The sequence below is a fragment of the Erithacus rubecula genome, assembly GCF_903797595.1.
Source record: "Erithacus rubecula genome assembly, chromosome: 3".
Taxonomy (NCBI): Eukaryota; Metazoa; Chordata; class Aves; order Passeriformes; family Muscicapidae; genus Erithacus; species Erithacus rubecula.
The window spans coordinates 15,486,884-15,505,849 of NC_136689.1; the positions used below are offsets into that span (position 1 = coordinate 15,486,884).

At 39.3% G+C, this 18,966-nt stretch overlaps 1 protein-coding gene across 1 annotated transcript; it reads right to left on the bottom strand.

Annotated features, from left to right (window-relative positions):
- Positions 1-1,228: 1,228 nt before the first annotated feature.
- On the bottom strand, positions 1,229-15,574 carry RAB18 (RAB18, member RAS oncogene family). Its single transcript, XM_079299646.1, has 7 exons — positions 15,418-15,574; positions 12,751-12,806; positions 7,544-7,605; positions 5,702-5,774; positions 4,121-4,239; positions 3,971-4,037; positions 1,229-2,485 (listed from the first exon to the last, which is right to left on the bottom strand). Exons 1-7 carry the CDS (start codon positions 15,483-15,485, stop codon positions 2,307-2,309), a joined length of 624 nt encoding a protein of 207 aa, XP_079155772.1. The 5' UTR covers positions 15,486-15,574; the 3' UTR covers positions 1,229-2,306.
- Between the last annotated feature and the right edge of the window lie 3,392 nt (positions 15,575-18,966).

Genomic DNA, 18,966 nt, shown 5'->3' on the forward strand with positions numbered 1-18,966 from the left:
GAAAGAGAAAAAGAATTAAAGAATGTAGCATAGTAACTGTGCTAAATTTTCTTTAACAAATACTGGTAGCACAGAAACCCAGCCTTCCAGTGCAGAGCTTCTTGACGGAGCAATGATGAAAAGTGATACTCTAGGAAAAACATCCCTCAGAGACAAAACTAAATGTGTTTAAATGATGGAGACAAAAAAGCTAGTTGCAAGTCAATTAGAAAACATCTACTTAAAAAAAAACCAAAAACCCAACAACAACCCTCTAACTGCTCTCAGTCTCACTAATTATGCTGTTTCAGAATACTTCTCTCCCAGAAATACTCTGCAGTGCAATAAGGAATAAATGACTTAATTCTTCTGCAGAACAATACCCAGTATTCAGAGAACCCAGCCATTCCCTCTCTCTGACAAAAGCTGTCATATCTGGCAAAGGATGAATAAAGATGAATCCAGGTCCTATGATAAAAGGACCTTCTGTGAGAAACCGAAAGTTAAATCTCTTTGAAGCACAAGGATGCACCCAAACCAGGGGGGAAATAAATATGAAAATAAATTACAAGCATGTGCCAGCATTATGATACCTGCCAACTATGGCTGACAAAATTAGGTTATTCAGAGTTAATTCACCTACAACTTTCCTCTACCATGAGTCTACAAAAGCCAAATCCTTTGACCTCAATGCTAACATGATTTGCTCAGCCCACATACTCTGCATGCAACAGTAATGCAAATCTAAGATTTTAATATGTTTACACATATTTAATATTAATTACATTTACATATTTAAATTATCCTATGACATTAACAATACTAGATACAATATTAAGAAAAAACAACTAGCATGGTTAAGTCTTCAAATTTTGGTAGTTTTCTATCAAGTATAAAACAGAATAGAAAACAAGTTTCCATGTAAAGAAGTATATTTTAACAGAAGCAGCCAAGACCTGTTGCAAAACACAGATCATGTATCTTGACATTTAGACCAAACCTTGTAGTAATAGAAGATATATAATAGAAGTAATAGAATTAAGTAATAGAAGATGCTGCCATTCACTATATTTACAAGAAACTGCCTTATAGTTCTTTTACTGACTGCACTATAGTGATTATTTAAAAAAACCCACACAGCACAGCATCTTTGTCTTGCCCTTCAGAATTTGTATGTACGAAATTACCTTGTTTAAACCACGCTAGAAAATATAGAACTCTGCGATAGAAAGAGGTTAAAAAGGTTGAATACTGTGGAAAAAAATTTATTAAGTCTATACAAGTCTTCTGAAACAAACCATTGGCTTTGATACAGTAAATTCAAGTGAATACTCATTGCAATAGTATTTTTTTCATACAGAGATCAAGAAGCCCTGTAGCTTCCCATTTAGTGTCTGTGACAGTTTTATTTCTGAATAAGTAGCTGCTCAAAGCAGACGTGGTAAGAGTCTCACAGTAACAGTGAGCTACAGTTGAGATAAACTTATATTACAAACATTTGAGAAAATTAGGAATCCATACGGAAGTGTGGCAAAATGATTCACAATGAAAGAACAATGACATCACTCAGACCCCTTGCCAATAATGAAGACTTTCTGCAGCAAGTCTAGAGCAGACCATCATAAAAACCTAGAGTGCAAGAGTACCACAAATTTAGTATATAAATATCACAGGATTAAAACTCCAGTTAAGCCATCAACTGAAGTGATGATTAAAAGGAAAACATGGCATCTCCCAGCTTTGCAAAGGAAGCTTTCAAAGCATCTCTTCGAGAAAGTGCTAATGCCAACTAGGGCCTGTGCCAATTGGTGTTTTAGACTGCACTGCTGAAAGACAAAATTTTAGCAGATTTGTCTAAGAACTGTATAATCCTGCTGCTTTTAATACCTTCAAAAAGCATTTCCTAGAAGAGATGAAATGTAACATTTATAGCTCATACTGTTTCCAAGATCTGTGCATACTATATAGTTCTATAATTTCAACAGAATTTAAAAATAAGACAAGAGCAGACAATGCAGTATTTGTTAGATGGATTTGTTTAGAATAGTTACACAATTAATGTATACAGTTGTAAAATTTTTAGTGCATTTGTTCTTGCACATTATTTATGCTACTTATAAAAACCTGGAGATAGCAAATTGGGCATGCTTACCATAACATTTTCAAACTGGGAAAGCTGCAGAACATTTTTCCTACAAGTGTTCACTGCCATGATACAAAACAAATATGTGCAAACTGCAAGGTCCCTAAAAATAGCATTTAATGACTTTATGTACAGAAAGATGTAACTATCTGTTTAAATATGCGATGAATAAGCTTCCCAAAGTTTATAACATAGAACAATATCCACCACATGCTCCTCCTCCTCCATATCCTTCTTCCTTGTTTGATAACTTTACACCTCTGTTTTGGCTTTCACTCTCCCACAGTCCAGGAGTCTGAATGATTTTTTCAACAAGTTCTTCAAAGGCACACTGCACACCATCACATGTTTTTGCACTTGCCTCTGGACACAAAAGGGACACAAAAAGTCAAGTGTGAGCATTACTTCTGGTATCTTGTTTAATATTCTCTTTCATTTAAGTTTCAACCTATAACAGACTTAAAACTTCAACAACCTGTTCTATAAAAACACAGTGGCGCCAGAATTGGCAACTATGTGGCTTTGTCACCACACAGGCAGCACCTCTACTTTTAATAGAATAGATTTCAAGTCAAACTTCACCAAAACGTACAGAGACAGCTACAGCTTAGCTTTATTGTCCTGTGGAAAGCACTCCAGTAAGAAAAATGAGGATTCTTGTCTCAAAAATCTGTTTGCTGTTCTGTAGTTCAGTTCTGTACATTAATCTGTACATAACTGTACTACCACCAGACCATATGAATCAAGGCATCCATACTGAAGGATTCTGGGTCAGTCTCCAAGACAAAACTCATCTGATAAAAAGCAATAAGGGATCTCATTCCTTTTGCAGTTAGCAGAATTCTAGGTCATTTCACTCAGGGTCTTTACTTCGACCAAGACCAAGAAATCTGCCCACAGGTTATGTTATGACAACAACAGACATTGTCAGGAATTGTTCAGTTCCACAAGGGCTTGCCCTGCTCACCTACACAGCCACACAGATACTTAACACATGCAGCATGCCTACATATACATATATGCACACTTATAGTCTAATTTTCCTTTCTGTTTTCATCTCCCATGCATTTAGTAGCTAGTGCCTCAATTTTGAACTTTTATGTTCACATCTGACACTGCAGCTAAAAAGAAACACAGCAGGACACTAAACAAAAATGAGTCTTCAGTTAGAGATAAAGAATGTAAGCCTAAGTACAAGAATGAATGAGTACATGTCAATGAACTGCTCTGCTACTGGAATAATCCTGCAAAATAATCCCTTCTGATCCTTAGATGAAACACATAATAAACATATGCATAGAGTCACCTTTTAAATTTATCATTACATGGCCCCACAAGACCCATTTCATTTTGCAGCAAGATGAGACCAATATATTTGTTCCAGTCATAATTTTGTCATTATTCAATCCCACCCACCATTTAAAAGTTAATTATATACCTACCTATTTTTACATCCCAATTCTAATACAGATTTCTCTCAGGCAGCAGCTATTTTGCTATACTGAAGGCTGGCCACTAGCACCAGTTTTCCCTTTTTTATTTAGCCTGTATATTGCAAGTCAGCTGGGAAATCAGACAAAACCCCAAACCCAAAACAGGCTTCACCAGGCTACAGAGAGCTTATACTCTGCCCTGCATCCTTATGAATTTCTACATAATCATCCATAGTTAGAACAGATATCTGGACACAGGCACAATTTTAAAAAACAGGAATACCCATTGTCTGTGTGTCCAGCTGAGAAATATCATTAATTGGACTGTACACATAAAGACTCAATCCTACAAAAGTGGTACATTGCCTTACTTAATAAAAATCAAGAAAGATCTTTGCAAATATCTATGACATACCTATGAACAACATGGAATGTTTTCTTGCAAATTTGAGGCCTTCATTTCTGTCAACTTCACGGTTTTCCTATAACAAAAAAAAAAAGCATTAATATTCCTTATTAACAAAATACACCAGCAGATTATGTACTGCAGTTGAATTTGGTTTACCTTATCAATCTTGTTTCCAACTAACATTTGTACTATGTCATTCCTTGTGCAGTATGTTTCCAATTCATTTAACCAGTTATCCAGCTTGACAAAAGTATCTCTTCTCGTGACATCATAAACTGAAAGATATTAGTGATATTATTACACAATATTTTTCCAAGAATTACAGCTTACATTACAAAAGGAGCAAAAAAGATAGCTTTTTGGATCAGAAAACTGAAGGAGATCTACAGATTCAAATTTACCTTCTATAGGAACAACTGGGAAAAAAGTAGGACATCCACCAGCTCAAATCACTTATGTAGAACAACTCCAAGCTTCAGCCACCTCCAGTTCTCAGACTTGATACATCCTAGCTTACAGGCTAGAGACTATCCTTCTCCAAGGAATTCTACACTAGCAGATCCCTCATGTAGAATACCTAAAATCACTACAAAACAGCTAAGCAAAGAGGATGACACGACCTTCAGTACTAAAGCTATGAAAGTGTTTTTTCCTTTGTTTTCACATCCCATGTGCAGACAGGCATAAACAGCTCCTTTCAAATCTGTAACTTGGCTTGCATGAGCAACCTAATTTTCTTGGAAGAAAGGTAGCAAAGAGTCAGGAGGTATTGAATAAAATGTGAGAGCAAATCTCAACAGCAGAACCTTCTATCTCCCAAACACTGCTTGTTTACAGCTTCCACCATTAAGAGGCAGGTTAAGGGACTTGACATGACATGCTTTGACAGCACCTTCCTACACCAGGAAGATAATGCAACTCTCAACTTGGGAAACCTACCAGGAGGTCACATGACAGATGTTACTCCACCTTAAACAATTTAACTAGACACAATAGGTTAGCAAGATGCTCTAAAGTCAGAAGCAACTTCAAGAAAATTGAATGTACATCTGTGCCCTTACTTTAGTCAGCTACTCACTCCTAGCAGTGGAGAAGCAGAATTTCAGAACTCAGTGCCTAGCAAACAGGCTTCCATACACAAAAAAAAGCACAAATGAGACTTCATTGTGAGGCTGCAATTATGGGTTTTGCCTGGGTTTCTCACACACAGATTGGTGCTTTCTCCATGCCCAGCTGGTCTTTTCTAAGTGATTCTGACTGCGTAACATTTGCTGGGAGGCAAATAACAAAATACCTCAGCCAGATTCCACACTGTTTATATTATTAATTTCATTAAGAAAAAAAAAACAACAGGGATAAGAAAAAGTATCACACTGATACACGGAGACTACACAAACGAGAATTTTTTTTTAACTCTGCCCTTAGTAAGCACAGAAAAAATAAAAACCAATAAATAAAAGACAAATTCATGACAGCACAAGGACAACAGCTCCAAGCTATCTGATCAGATAGCAGTAGCTTTTATTCTCATGCAAAAATCAGAGGTTCTCAAGCTGGTCAGATTGACTACATGAGAAAGAGGTTGAGACACCAAGATGCTTTAATATGAGTTGCTCAACACAGATATAAACATTTTTAATATCAATTAGATATTATGTAAAGGCTATACGAGTTTGTGTAACTCCAATGCACAAGAAAGCCACAAACATTTGAATTAGCATGCAAAGATATACTTACCTAGGATAACACCTTGTGCACCTCTGTAGTAACTGGGGGTTAATGTTCTGAACCGCTCCTGACCTGCAGTATCCTAACAAGCCATTCAAAAAGTTCCATTATTCAGAATTTGAGCAGAATGTAGTTTAGCTTTCAGGTATTCTACTTCTAATGAACACACAAAGTAAGATTTAAACTATATTCCACTGGCAGATTAGCCGAGTTTATTCCATCCCCAGCTGGTTTACTACAAACTTTGAGATTTTATATAATCTGTCCTGGAAAACACCTTTGAATAGATACAGTATGCAACTGGATTATGTAACAGTAAGATGGACATTTCTGCAAAAACATTTGATCTGCAGCTAGCACTGCAGCAACCAGCAAGAAAGCAGCATAGCTGCAGGACTAAGATTTTCTAACAAGCATCACAGCCCATGAAAACAAAATCTGTTCCTTCACTTCAATTATTTGGTCCCCTTAAATTTGACTGAGTATCTGGGTAAATGTATTAACATGCTATAACAAAGCAGAAGCAGAAATAAGTCAGAGGTTTTTCTGGTTTTAAGCAAAGTTCAGTTTGTATCCTAAAATTTAGAGAGTCAATTGCTCTGGACAAAAAAAAAAAAAAAAAACAAAAAAAAACCAATAAAACCCACCAAAATTAGAATGCTGTTTTATTATCAGAGATTAAGTTATAGTGCACAGCCATTGAAGACTTTATGCACAGAATATTTAAACAACTTTATTCTATTAGGTTAGAAGCAACACATGAAACCCTGTGGATTCCCTGACAAAGAACCTGGATAAACAAACTGGATTTCAACATTCTACAAGCCACTCAGTCAATATCACACATCTAAAACTGGTTTTGCATCATGACACAACTTCACAAGCTTTTCTTTTCCAGTTTGCCTCGGGATTATTTCTTTCTATTTACCAAAATGAAAGAAAATAAACCCTAACTTATCATTCCTAGTTCTGCTATCAGTGTGGCTTTCCTAATGTATGCCTTTGTCAAGCTATGACACTTTTTACCCTGGTCAAACCCATTTATTTCACTGGTGATTACTACTGTAATTAAGATATAGGTCTTGTTTGTTAGTGAGCTATGAAGCATTCTCCAAGCTACAGAAATACTGCAATACACATTTCAAGTTCTGCTACTACATCCCAAGGAAACAAAGGTCTGATAAGTTGTTTATACAAGAAACAAAGTTTTAATCTTGTTTGCTACAAGAAGACACAACTGGGTCTGACTATTAAACAATGTACTTCAAGTCACATAAGTGTGGAGGCCGGTTTACACAATGGAGAATATTTTTTAAAAACCTGGAAGTACTTTTTCTTCACTTGCTGTAATGGAAGTTCTACTTTTAACTAGAGCAGAAGTTGAACAGCTATGATTACAAACACTGCCTATCTCTCCTTGAAATCCATCTGCTACAAATAATTCTGACACTGAGCCTATAAAAGCCTTTGTGTGATGGCTATGAAGTTTAGACAAAAATGAGCATGCAACTGTAATCCCTAACCTATTAATATACAATCTCAGCGTTATAGGCAAAATTTAATAAAGAAGTGCATCCTTCTACTGATTTCATACCATTTAATTCCTCCTTTTCTCTGCTTCTATCCCAACCACACCTGGATTAGTCCTGCAGAAGCTTACAGGCAGCAGAACGACCCCATCAGCCAGCTGTCCCACAATTCACTGCACTTCTGAATGCTGCAGTATTAACCTCTCACTTCTCCAAATCACCTTCATATTAACAAAAAAGGACTCTATACAAATTAGACATTATAGAAACCCTAGCTACTCCTGAAGCAAAGCAGCACATTAAGAACTTAGGAGAGACTTACCCATATTGCCAGTTTAGCTTTGTTTCCATCAACTGAAATAGTTTTCACCTTGAAGTCCACACCTAGAGGAGAAAAAATATTTTAGTTCTTCAAACATATTACAGCTATCTTTGAAAAACAAAATAAAGAGAAATGGAAAAAATAAAATCAAACTCCAAAAAACCCATGTTTTAACACAAGCAGGAAGAGTAAGTTCCATCACCTATTTATGAACCTTACTCAAAATGCAAGGTTTTCTTCTTGACAGGCTTTTGCAAAAGCCTAAGGGCCTTTTAAGCCATTGACTCAAAGTATTTTATGGAAGTAAGGCAAATACTACATCTCTTGTATTAAAGTGTATATTCCTGTACAAATTTTCAAGTTTACAATTCAAATGGATTAACTTTCTATTCATTAGTCACAAACATTCTCCAAACAGACAACATACTAATGGTTCTGCTGCTCAGGGATCTACTCCAACATGTAACAATTCTTCCTCCTTCATGTATCCTCCACCCCCAGGAACTAGCAGTCTATAAATTGCTCACAGACCAGATGCACAAAACTCAAGGCAAGGAGAACATGTTAGTGAATGCAAATTTAAAGGATATAGTGACACACATCTGTTTGAGAGGCCCAGCAGAGTTATGATCCATTATGCTTTAATTCAACCCTTAGATTACTAACAGCAAGTAACTAACTAGAAATAAATTCCAAGTACTTTGGAGTTACTTTCACTTCCCACCGGGCAGCAGCTCTAAAATGAAGTAGCAGTCTAGAAAGTTGATACTTCTACAAGAACAACTTTCAAGTGCAACAGCAACCTTTTTGTACTTGGAATTACAATGTCAATCGTCACATTCCCTACCAGAAAAAAAATTTAACTATTCTAGTACAAAATTAGTAGAGCCTCAGGATGACTCTGCTGCACTTACATTCCTAATTCATGCAGATTACAAACAAATACAAATAGCTGCCAAAATGCATTCAACTTAAAAGTCATAAAGGATATACGGGATGGTTAAGAAACTGAATGTTATAAACAGATTTAAACTTCAGTTGCACTGAACTCTAAACAGGTCAACACAATTTTTATTCCACTGTTTCACAGCTTTAGCTCATTAAAGTGCTCCCTGAAGTGTCAGGTGCTTTTCAACAATATTCTGCACTGGAGAAGTCCATACTCTCTTATTTCCCCAAAGTACATCAACTTTTGTAGTAACTGAACAGAGCTTAGATTTTGTCAGGTACTAGGACTCCCAGTCCCTAACTTAGCAGTAATATAATGCTCAACATATTACTCAAGAGCGGGACATTACTCTATACTTATGTTCACAGAACAGTTGTTATAAACTATTTAAACACCAGTTCTTAGAACTTTACCTAGTTCACAGAATACTGCTATGCTAGCAATTTGAGCCAATTTGATCCTAGAGAACATTCTGTTCAGTCTGCTTTTCAGCACTCAGCAGTAAATTTCAGACTAAAAGAATCTTTCTTCTACTGTAATTGAATGTTTCTTCCCCTGAACTCCAAAAACCCCATACACAGTTCAGTATGTCCAACAGTTCACAGTGCATTCTTTTATCCATTAGTCTGGCACCAAAACCTGTAACTGCAGATATTACAAGTCTATTGGCTACTCACCATTTAATTACTTAACATTTAATTACCAACTAAAATATGTCATAATAATTTCTAGAAAAAAAACTTCTTTCTTTAAGATAAACATATGTATTCTGAAGCCACTGTATTGTTCTACCATTCAGTAAGCAGATTCAGTATCTTGTGTCCACACAGTTCAGAAATTTTTATTTAATGGAAATGGATATACACACCTTTATATGCTGGTTTAAAAGTCACTTTAAATTTTGCAAGAGCAATGCAAGTAAAATAAGAAACTAAAATAGTGGCTAAACTCCATCTGTTTGACTGTTCAAGCAGAAGTATGAAAATTAACTAATAACACACCAAAATACACCTTTCAGAGTGATTGATGTATGTAAAATAGAATTCTAACAAAGGAACTCAAGTCATAAAGAAGACAATTAACAAGAAAACTTTTAAATACTTAGGTTTTTGGTTGCCAGTCTTCCATAAGGAAAGACAAGCAGAAAAAATTCAAGGCTCAAGAAAATCTTGTTGAATTAAACAAACTGGGCACTTGTATTTCCTAAAACCAACAGTGAAACACAGATATGTTTGTGAGACAGGTATCAGCTCTGACCTTGCAGGAGTGTTGTGTCTACCCCTGACAGCAGAGAGCTGACAGTGCTTTCCACCATGCCTTGGAAGGCAGCCAGAAACAAGACAGCACTACTAGACTATACTCCAGTATGTTAACACCTCCTGCCTCAGCACTACACACTAACATACTATGGACTACAAATCTGCAAGAAGAGCTCTGTCACTGATACTGCCATATTCAGGCCAGTAATGCCATGCTGTTTTTAGAGAAAGTGCATAATTAGCTACAGTGTAATATTTGTGCTGTAGCTATGTGACAAGTTGGACAGCTTAGGAGCTGGAGGACTCTAAATACAAGGAAAGCTGAAGAATCAAGAGACATCAGATCTATGCAATACATCATTCCATTTGCAAAATACGGATTGTACTGAACACTTATCTAGAACCTCTCAAACAAAGATCAAGCAAGTGAAGACAAGCATGATCACTAGGAACAACAGAAAATATTGGGGTACATGAAGTCTGGCAAGACCCATGTGATGAAAAACAACAAACAAGTCAGCCTCAAGAGAATACAAGGATAGGTAATTTGCTAGGTTAAATTCAACATGTTTAATCCAACTGAAGCTACTGCATCTGAATCATTTGCCAAAAGTAGCTTGTTCTTCAAAGAATATCACAGGATTTTTACTAAGTTCTGAAGAATAACCCACATGAAACAATCATTTAGGGTTTCTTTTAAATTGCACCCAATAGGTCTGTGCAATCTATGAATCCAAAACATGTCTCAACAGGTCATTACAGGGGACCAGTTGTACTGTCAAGGCTTTCCTCAGTATTGTGGGTTTGTGTGCAGTTCCTGCTCTAACTTAAAGAAAACTAAACTAGTCAAAGTTCCCCTCACTTTCTAATCCAAATTAAAATAAACATAGTCACATTAGCCAGTTCAGCAGTCAGTATGTAGATGACTTCGAAAGAAGACATTACTTATAGTCCATTCATTTTGAAAAAGCAGCATACTCTTCAGTTTCAACAGGAAAGGCTTTAAAACCTCTTCTGCCCTTCTGTTCCCTAACTCAAAACAAAACAGTGTTTAATTAGCACAAAAAGAACTCCAAGCTGAGACTCACAAAGTGTTTTGACATTTCACCATCTTGTAAGTACCTGAAATTGGCATTTAGGGTCTGTCTTCAGGCAGCAGAATAGTTACCTCTAGGAGCTCACTCCAAATGCTTAATCTATATGAACAACAAATCATGCCCTGAATTTAAAGCTGACATTTTGCTTCTTAGAAATACATTCACCAGAAAAGTGGAAATGCCAGTGGACAGTAGTTTAAAGAGAAAAATGAGAACACAAATAAAAACCCAGATTCTGTCCTCTTCCAGTTAAACAGACAAAAAAATGCATCTGCTCTCCCCTAGGAGTACCCCACACACCACGCTGTAAGACTTGCACAGCTGGGGTCACAGTAGCTCTACCTCAGCACTACCTCAAACATCAGCTCGATGGGCCTGACAGGGTGATCTACACCAGCATTTGCTCAGTCTCTAGAAACTGACTTTTCCTGCCGAATGATTGCATTCATTCTCAATTAGGTTGTTCCAGAACTCAAACTCTACCTGAAGTAATGCTTACATTGAGTATTCTTCCTCCTCTTCTACATCAGAAATAGAGCAGAGTAGGACCTGTCAGCAGTAAAGCTTGAGTTGTTGCTATTTAGCAACCAGTGATTAGCTACCACACATGCTGTTGTACATTTTGACAAACTCAACGAAGAATTACTTCAGGAAATAATTCCTTGGTTTCTCAAATAGTGCACTGACGTCAATTTCTGATACAGATACAAAAAGCAGAATGAAAAGAAACCCCACCATTAGAAACAAACAAAAAAAAAAAAAAAAAAAAACCCAAACAATAAAGATGCTCACTCAGAGACTGAACTACTCTACTGGTATCCAAAACATCTTGAAAGCAGAAGTAGCTATTCTGCACTAATACACATGGTTGATAAATCAAGAAAGTAACAGGATCTGAAATATATACAGTGCCCAAACTATTAGATTAGAATTCAAGATTGCTATCTTCACCACCTGATCTAATTAATTCTTGTTTCCTTCCACACTATCCTCCCTCATAAACTGAGGTGGGGCAGCTTGCACAACTTCATTTTTTATAAGCAATGGAATTAACAAAAATAGGCCATGTTCCTCCCCTTGGCTTCTCAGTGCTTTATATGAAATAGTACTCCTGAATCTTACTAACGTTAATGAAAAAAAAACAATTTAATTCTTAATAAATTAGACAGAGCTAGTTTTGCCTTCCAACAGCTGAACTCAAAGAAAAAATTCTACATAAACTCTTACAAAGAACTCTTCCTACAGAGAAGGTAAAAAAAATGCAACTGAAATGATGGTGTGAAGAAGTATCTCTATTTTCCATAATTTCAGTTATTACTTTGGCACAGAGCTGCAACACACTCGTAAGAGCTCCATTTTGCTTCCTTTGAGAACCAATCTACTTAGTTATCCTGCATTCTGGGTCACCCTCCCCCAGCACAAATGACCCATGCTGGTAGGTATAATACCAGCACAGCAATGACACGTCACTGCCTTTTTCCCCAGCAGCTCTAGATTCTTGGCTCTCTTCCATTTTTCTCAGGAGTCTAGCTGCCAAGGAACTGATTGCTAAGTAGAAAAAAAAAGCCACATTGTAATTTCCTCCCTACAGAGGAAAAGCAGAAGCCAGGCAGAGCCCAGTGCACTCAAGTATTGTCAGATGTTGGAAGAGTTAAAACTACCTGGTACAGAGTCTTAATATAGTTACCAAGTATCATATTGCATAGACACAAGGTCTGGACAGCAATATTATTAGTCAAAAACCTGACAGCTATTTTGCACAGATAAATCAGTAGGAGAGTAGCAGTTCTTACAGAAAGTCAAACACATCTGAACTCCACCACATAGGCAAGTCTGAACAAACCACAATTTTACACTGAAAATGTTATCAGTTGTTCTAAGGTTGTATTAGCACATACTTACCAATTGTTGCAGCAAGTTCTGGGTCAAATGTATCATCTGTGAACCGCAGCAGAAGGCTGGTAGGGAAAAAAGAAAAATAAGAGATACTATTATGGCAGCATACCCTCACCTTGCTAGAAGCCTATAAATTACAAGTCTGAAGAGAACACCAAGATCACACAGCTAACTAAACCCACATCCGATTTATTTTTTTTGTAAGAGACAATATATGGAAGAAAGAAAACAATATGGAAAGAATAGAGCAGACATGCCCTGCTACCTGAGACCATCTCTCTTCTCTGCATGTATTACCAAGAAAGTATTTTTGAAAACTAAGTTCCACACAAGTGGTCAAATCAGTTGCCTGAACAGTCATGTGATCTGCTTTGCAAAGCATTTTGCTTCAACCTTATTCTACTTTTCTTCTTCCAGAATTCAGTACAAAAGTAGTATTCTTTGTTTTGTTTCAATATTGCTTCACACAGTATTTCTGTAAGCTTGAGAAATAAATTCCAAGTCAGCTTTTCATCCCAGAAATAACTCTTTGAACTGGGTACACAGGGGAACAGCAAGGAAAACGCCCCTCAGAAATAAAGACACAGAAGCTGAAGAGTAGAAATAGCTCCCCAATCTTCTATGATTTTGTATTTCTTTGTATATAACAACTCTCACACACAGCATTTTCCCCTATCCTAATGAATGTGTCTGCTACCAATAGAAAAATTTACAACTAAGATTTAACAGCACATCATACCACAGCACTGCAGGGTCCCTTAAAGAATGCTACCAGTGTCAAATGTAGTATTTTTATGAGATACAAAGATTCTGAGCATGCAGTTTCTAAAATCAACAGCCCTATACATCTGTGGCAAGTGCATGTGGCAGGCAGCTGTTTGCTATGACCACAGCTTCTACTTATTTCCAGGATGGAGAAACAAAACAAAGCCTTATTTACTTTTTGGTCTTCCCCACCATTCTGCTCTTCTCCCCTCGTTCAGTATGTGAATTTAGAAGTCAAGTGCTGCTTTTTAGCAGCTGGACACAGTCCTGCATTGACAAAAACAGTGACCACTGAAATTCCATTATTTCAATGAGGATGAGTGAGAACTCCAAGTTAATCACAGACCAGCATTTTTTCTCTCCTTACTCTAGAACCCCAAAACCAAATGGTAGCCTTATTTATCAAAGAACAATTAAAATAATAATATTTTTCAAAAAATCACAGCACACAAGATTTTTACCAGTACCTTCAGATGTTTGTATAAAAATGCTATTTAAAAGCAGCTATTTTTAGTTACAACCAATACTAGTTTCATTCAAAACAGAAAAAATATGGAACCTTTATACCACTGCTAGAATAAAACCATCATTTTACCAGTCTTGTATGCCAAGCCCAGCCAACTTCTACCTTTTTTTTCATATATAGCTATCTTCTTCTACAAAGTTTAGCACCTCACAGAGACCACATTTAAGATAGCATTTGTTCAGAAGCCAGGACTCCAACCTATTACTCCACCATGCTAATACCTGTTTAACATCTGACCTTTCCTTGTCAACCATCAGGTAAGAGACACAAATTAAGGAATAATTCAATATTAAGTTCCTGCACCTGAACAACTGCAATGTTATTGTTTAATAGCATTTTTATTTCCTCTACATAATGTCTCTTTTAACAAGCATTCTGATGCAAAGAAACATGTATATAAATAGGTATGCCCAACTGCTGTGGGTTTTATCTGCCCCAGGAAAAATTCTTCCATATGGCCACTCATATATAAGAGATGACCTCAACTAAAAGAAATTTGCTCAGATCATGTCTGTCACCAGGGGCCTACTGTACTAATTCTCAATTCAGTAGCTAACTCAAACGAGTAACAGACTTTTAACAAATATGTGTGCTTTTTTTTTTTTTTTCTCCTGATTAGCAACTTATATGTTATTTAGGGTCTTGGCAAAGGACATATATTATTGCCACAAAAATATCAAATATAAAATTACCCGTGTGGTACACTCCCAGATGTCCTTCTGGATTTATATCCCACACCCTTTAGTAAGAACTATGTTACCATTTTTAAAAAGTTATTTAAAAAAACCCGACACAAATAAGATCCCAACTCCTTAGGGTTGGAATCTGTATCTTAGCAAAGCCATGAATATGGCAGGGAGGAAGAAATTAACCTCAAAGTACTTGAAAAAGCCTGTAATTACCAAAAAACCCTGTGTTAGAACTACTTTGCTGCATCCCCGTGCTCCCCCGCACACACCCAATGCTGGGTCACTTGTGACTCTGCATATACATACTATGGACTAGACATTAACCCAAGGCGCTATGGAGATGTGCAAGGGCGCCTATCTCCCCACGACCAACGCTGCCCTGGGCTCAGGGCGGCCCGGGTGACCCCGGCAGCCCGACAGAACCCTCGCTTCGTGTGTTTGCAGCTGAGCCTGGCAGACACCAGCCCTGCCGGAGGCTGCGGAGGAGGAGAAGGAGGAGAAGGAGGAGAAGGAGGAGAAGGGGGTAACCTCTGGCCCAGCGGAGGGCTGGCCGGGAAGGGGCGAGGGCGCTCCCCCCGCGGGCCCGGCCCTGCGGGGCGCAGGCCGCGCCCAGACGGCGCTGTCCGACAAGGGGCCTAGGCCGGAACCGGCCGGCCAGGAGCGGCTGTGGAATGCTGGCGGGCGCCCCCTCACCTGGATTTACCGACGCCGCTCTCGCCGATGATGAGGATCTTCAGGGTGGTCAGCACGTCCTCGTCCATCCCGGCAGCGCCCCCGGACCGGCCCCGACCGCCCGAGCTCCGTGCGCAGCTGCGGCGGCGGCGCTGCGCCTGCGCGGGGCCGCCCGCGGTTTGTTTACAGCGGGCGGGCCGGGCCGGGCCGTGCGCGCGTGCGCGGCGGGTGGGGTGCGCGCCCGGGCCGTGACCTGAGGGGAGCCGCGGGTCCGAGGGGTTTGGGATGCTGTGGGTGTCACAATGTGGGCTATGGGGAGAAAAGACACCAGATAGAATGGCAGCGCGGTGTTAGACATTGCCGTGGGCTGCCCGGGGAGCTGGTGGAGTTCCCGCCCCTGGAAGGAACGTGGCATGCGGTGGTTGACACGGTGGTGATCGGTTGGACCCGATGAGCTCAGAGGTCTTTTCCAGCCTCGCCGATTCTGTGATTGCTTGCGCCGCACGCAGGCGGCGGCCAGCGCCCGGTGAGGAGCGGAGCCAGCGCCCGATCCCGCGGGGATCCTGCCCCGAAACACGGGCTCGTCTGGGGACACAGCAGCACCGGGGCCAGCTGGTGACACCCCGTGCTCTTCTACCAGCCTCCTACATTCTCCCTTAAAAGCCAAAAACGTTAGTTGGTTTGGGTTTGGGGTTTTTTTTAAAAACCAATTCGTATGAGAAAGTCTCTTTTTAACCAGTCCAGCTAACCTGCTATTATGGCTTGAAACCTACCTCAGGCCACTTGTGTAAACAAGTGCAACTCTTCTAAAATTAACAGAGTACACGTCAGATGTGAGCCCGAGATTCCTCTACCAGTGCTTGCCCAGCTGAGCAGCCTCTGGGCAGGCCAGAGACTGACGCCATCAAATCTCAACAAGTTCAGGCTCTTTTATGATCGCATCCGTCAGTCACACAGCCAGTCACTCTAAAGGAAGCGATCGATGTCAGCAGTGTGCACAAGGCAGGTGAGGCCATCGCGGCTTCTGTCAGAGCCACGGCTGCAGAGGGACAGCTCTTCCAGCAGGATCCTGACTCTGCTGAGCTGTTGCCTTCACCTGAGTTCCAGGGTCAACAAAGAAATCATTCTCCTGTGTTTTTGTGGTAAAGCTCTCTGTTACCTGGCTTCTTCCACTTTCAGGATCTGGTCTCCTGACTCTTACCTCAGAAAAACAAGTCCCTGGATGAGGACAATAACAGTAATTATCCTATTAAACTATGGAAACATATTCTATAATTATACATGCAAATGGCTGGCTGTGTTTACAACAGCACTGTGCCTGTTTATAATGAATAATCTAAAACTTCTTGAAGGTGTGACAGTTTTTGTAGTTTGGATTGTGCTTTGCAGTCATGCAAGAAAGCAAAGTGTCTGTACTCTAGTTTTTGTTGAAGTGTACAGGAACTGCAGGGTCTTAGCATGGATCAGGATGAGGATTTCAATTTGAAAGGTATATCCAAAGAGCAAAGTATTCCACTAAGGCTACTGAAACTCTTGAAGTTGGAGAGTATTTTGGAGAGTATTTATATTCTGTGATTTGGTTTTTTTCCCACTGCAGCCACAGAATTAAACTAGTCAATGTGGATATTAGTCCTGATTCACATCATAATCCTGTACCTCACTCAGAATGAATGAGTTGGTCAGGATGCCAATCAGATCTTTGATTTTAATGATAAGTATATGCAAGAAAATAGGGGAAAACCTGCCCTAAATTAACAATTCCATACCTCATACTTACAGATGTGATGTTTCAGACCTTCTCAGGCATGCCCTTTGAGAACAGGTGTTTCTCCAGGTTGTACTTCTTCAGGTGGAACTGTTTAGTCTCTCACTTTTGAGATTGGATTTGAGTGCTGCACTCAGCCTGTTTGCTGACTGCATATCTATTTAATTTCTGGGAAACCAGGCCTATTGCAGGAACCAGTTATTAGATAATTAAGGTGTCTCAGTCTTTCAAAACAATAATGTTATTTATTTGTTGAAAGATGTATAGTGATCAGAACATCTTTCAACAAATGTTTGCATAGTTTCTTCATTGAAGCCAACTCTGAAATGGGAGATGCATCCAACTTGCTGACTTTCTCCTTGCCTCCTTTTCAGTATTCATCAGGAGTCCTTGCTTACTCCTAACAACTAGCTCAATCCCTTGAATAAGGCTGGGAGGGTTTCTCTTTTTATTGTTTATTGTCCTGTCTGATCCTGACCTTAGATGTGGGAGGGTCAAGGCACAGCACTGTGGTTAGCCCTGCCTGATAACCAATCTTCCTAGAAGAACACTGAAGAAGTCTGATGGTGGAAAATTAGCATAACTGATTCCAAGGCAGATCACTGCTATGTGGAGATAGAGACAGACAGACATTTGCACTTCAGAATTGCCCTCATGCTTTACAGTCTTGCACGAAGTCTACTTGTTTCCTGGTTTGATACAGGGCTCAGAAAAGTAGAAAACTGTCAGATCCATCTCAGCTTGTGCAAATGTATGCAATCAGTGTTCCTGAGCTTTTGATTACTTCAGGGATGTGACAAAAAAGGAAAGACATCTTGACAATGATATCGTGTATTCTCACCATTAAAATTCGCTGTCCACTGTATTACAGACTTGGCTATATCTTTGACCATGAAAACAGATGGGAAACTGTAGTCACTCCCCTAGGGCTGGGATCTATAATGAAAGGAACATTGCATTTCATGTACCATCAAGGGACTGTAGAGCACAATATTGCCCTTATGCAGGCAGTGAGAGCAAGCAGAGGTGAGAAGGGCTTCCATCCAGTTTGGTCCTGCTGAACCAGCTGCAGGGTAACCTTGACAACAGAGATGAGTGTGTCAATAATAATCAGCCATTACCGTGAGAGACAATCTGGAATAAAAACCAAAGAGCTTCCTCAGTCACATTCTGTGTCTGAAAGACAGCTGGGAGCCTTTGGTAAGTTCACTTGAACCACCTGCCTTGCTTGCACAGCTTAAATATGGAGATAATGGTATTTGCTATAGAAGACTGCAGAAACAGCAATGGGTCAAGGGACCTAAGCTGCCAGCACTGCTTTGTTTAGCATGAGCTCTGAATTTCATGATGGGAGTGCCTGCTTAACTACATGGCTGTCTTCCTGTCTCTGCCATCACAAGTGAAAACAGGCCTTGAAATGTATAGATTCTGTTTAGGCTATCCAGGTACACACAAGTCTCAGGATCATGCACCTCTCTAGGTGTCAAAGTCCTTAATTCATTGACACTCTCAAAGATTTTCTCAGTTAGTCCAACCATGCACAGTGTGCAGCAGAAGCTGAGAAGCTCAGCCACTTCAGAGAGTTGTCAGCAATCCACTGCTCAAAGACTAATCCTGCTGTCCCATTTCCACATTGTGAGGCTGACCCATATGTTGTGGCAGTGAGTCAGGAGTTATGATTCACAGTGAAACAAGCATGATTGCTAAACTCACCAGTCACTCCCAGCAGAGATGACACACATGCACATGCTCATTGTTTTTTGCTGCTTCATTAAATAATTTGCAAGGTTTGTAAAACTGGCACT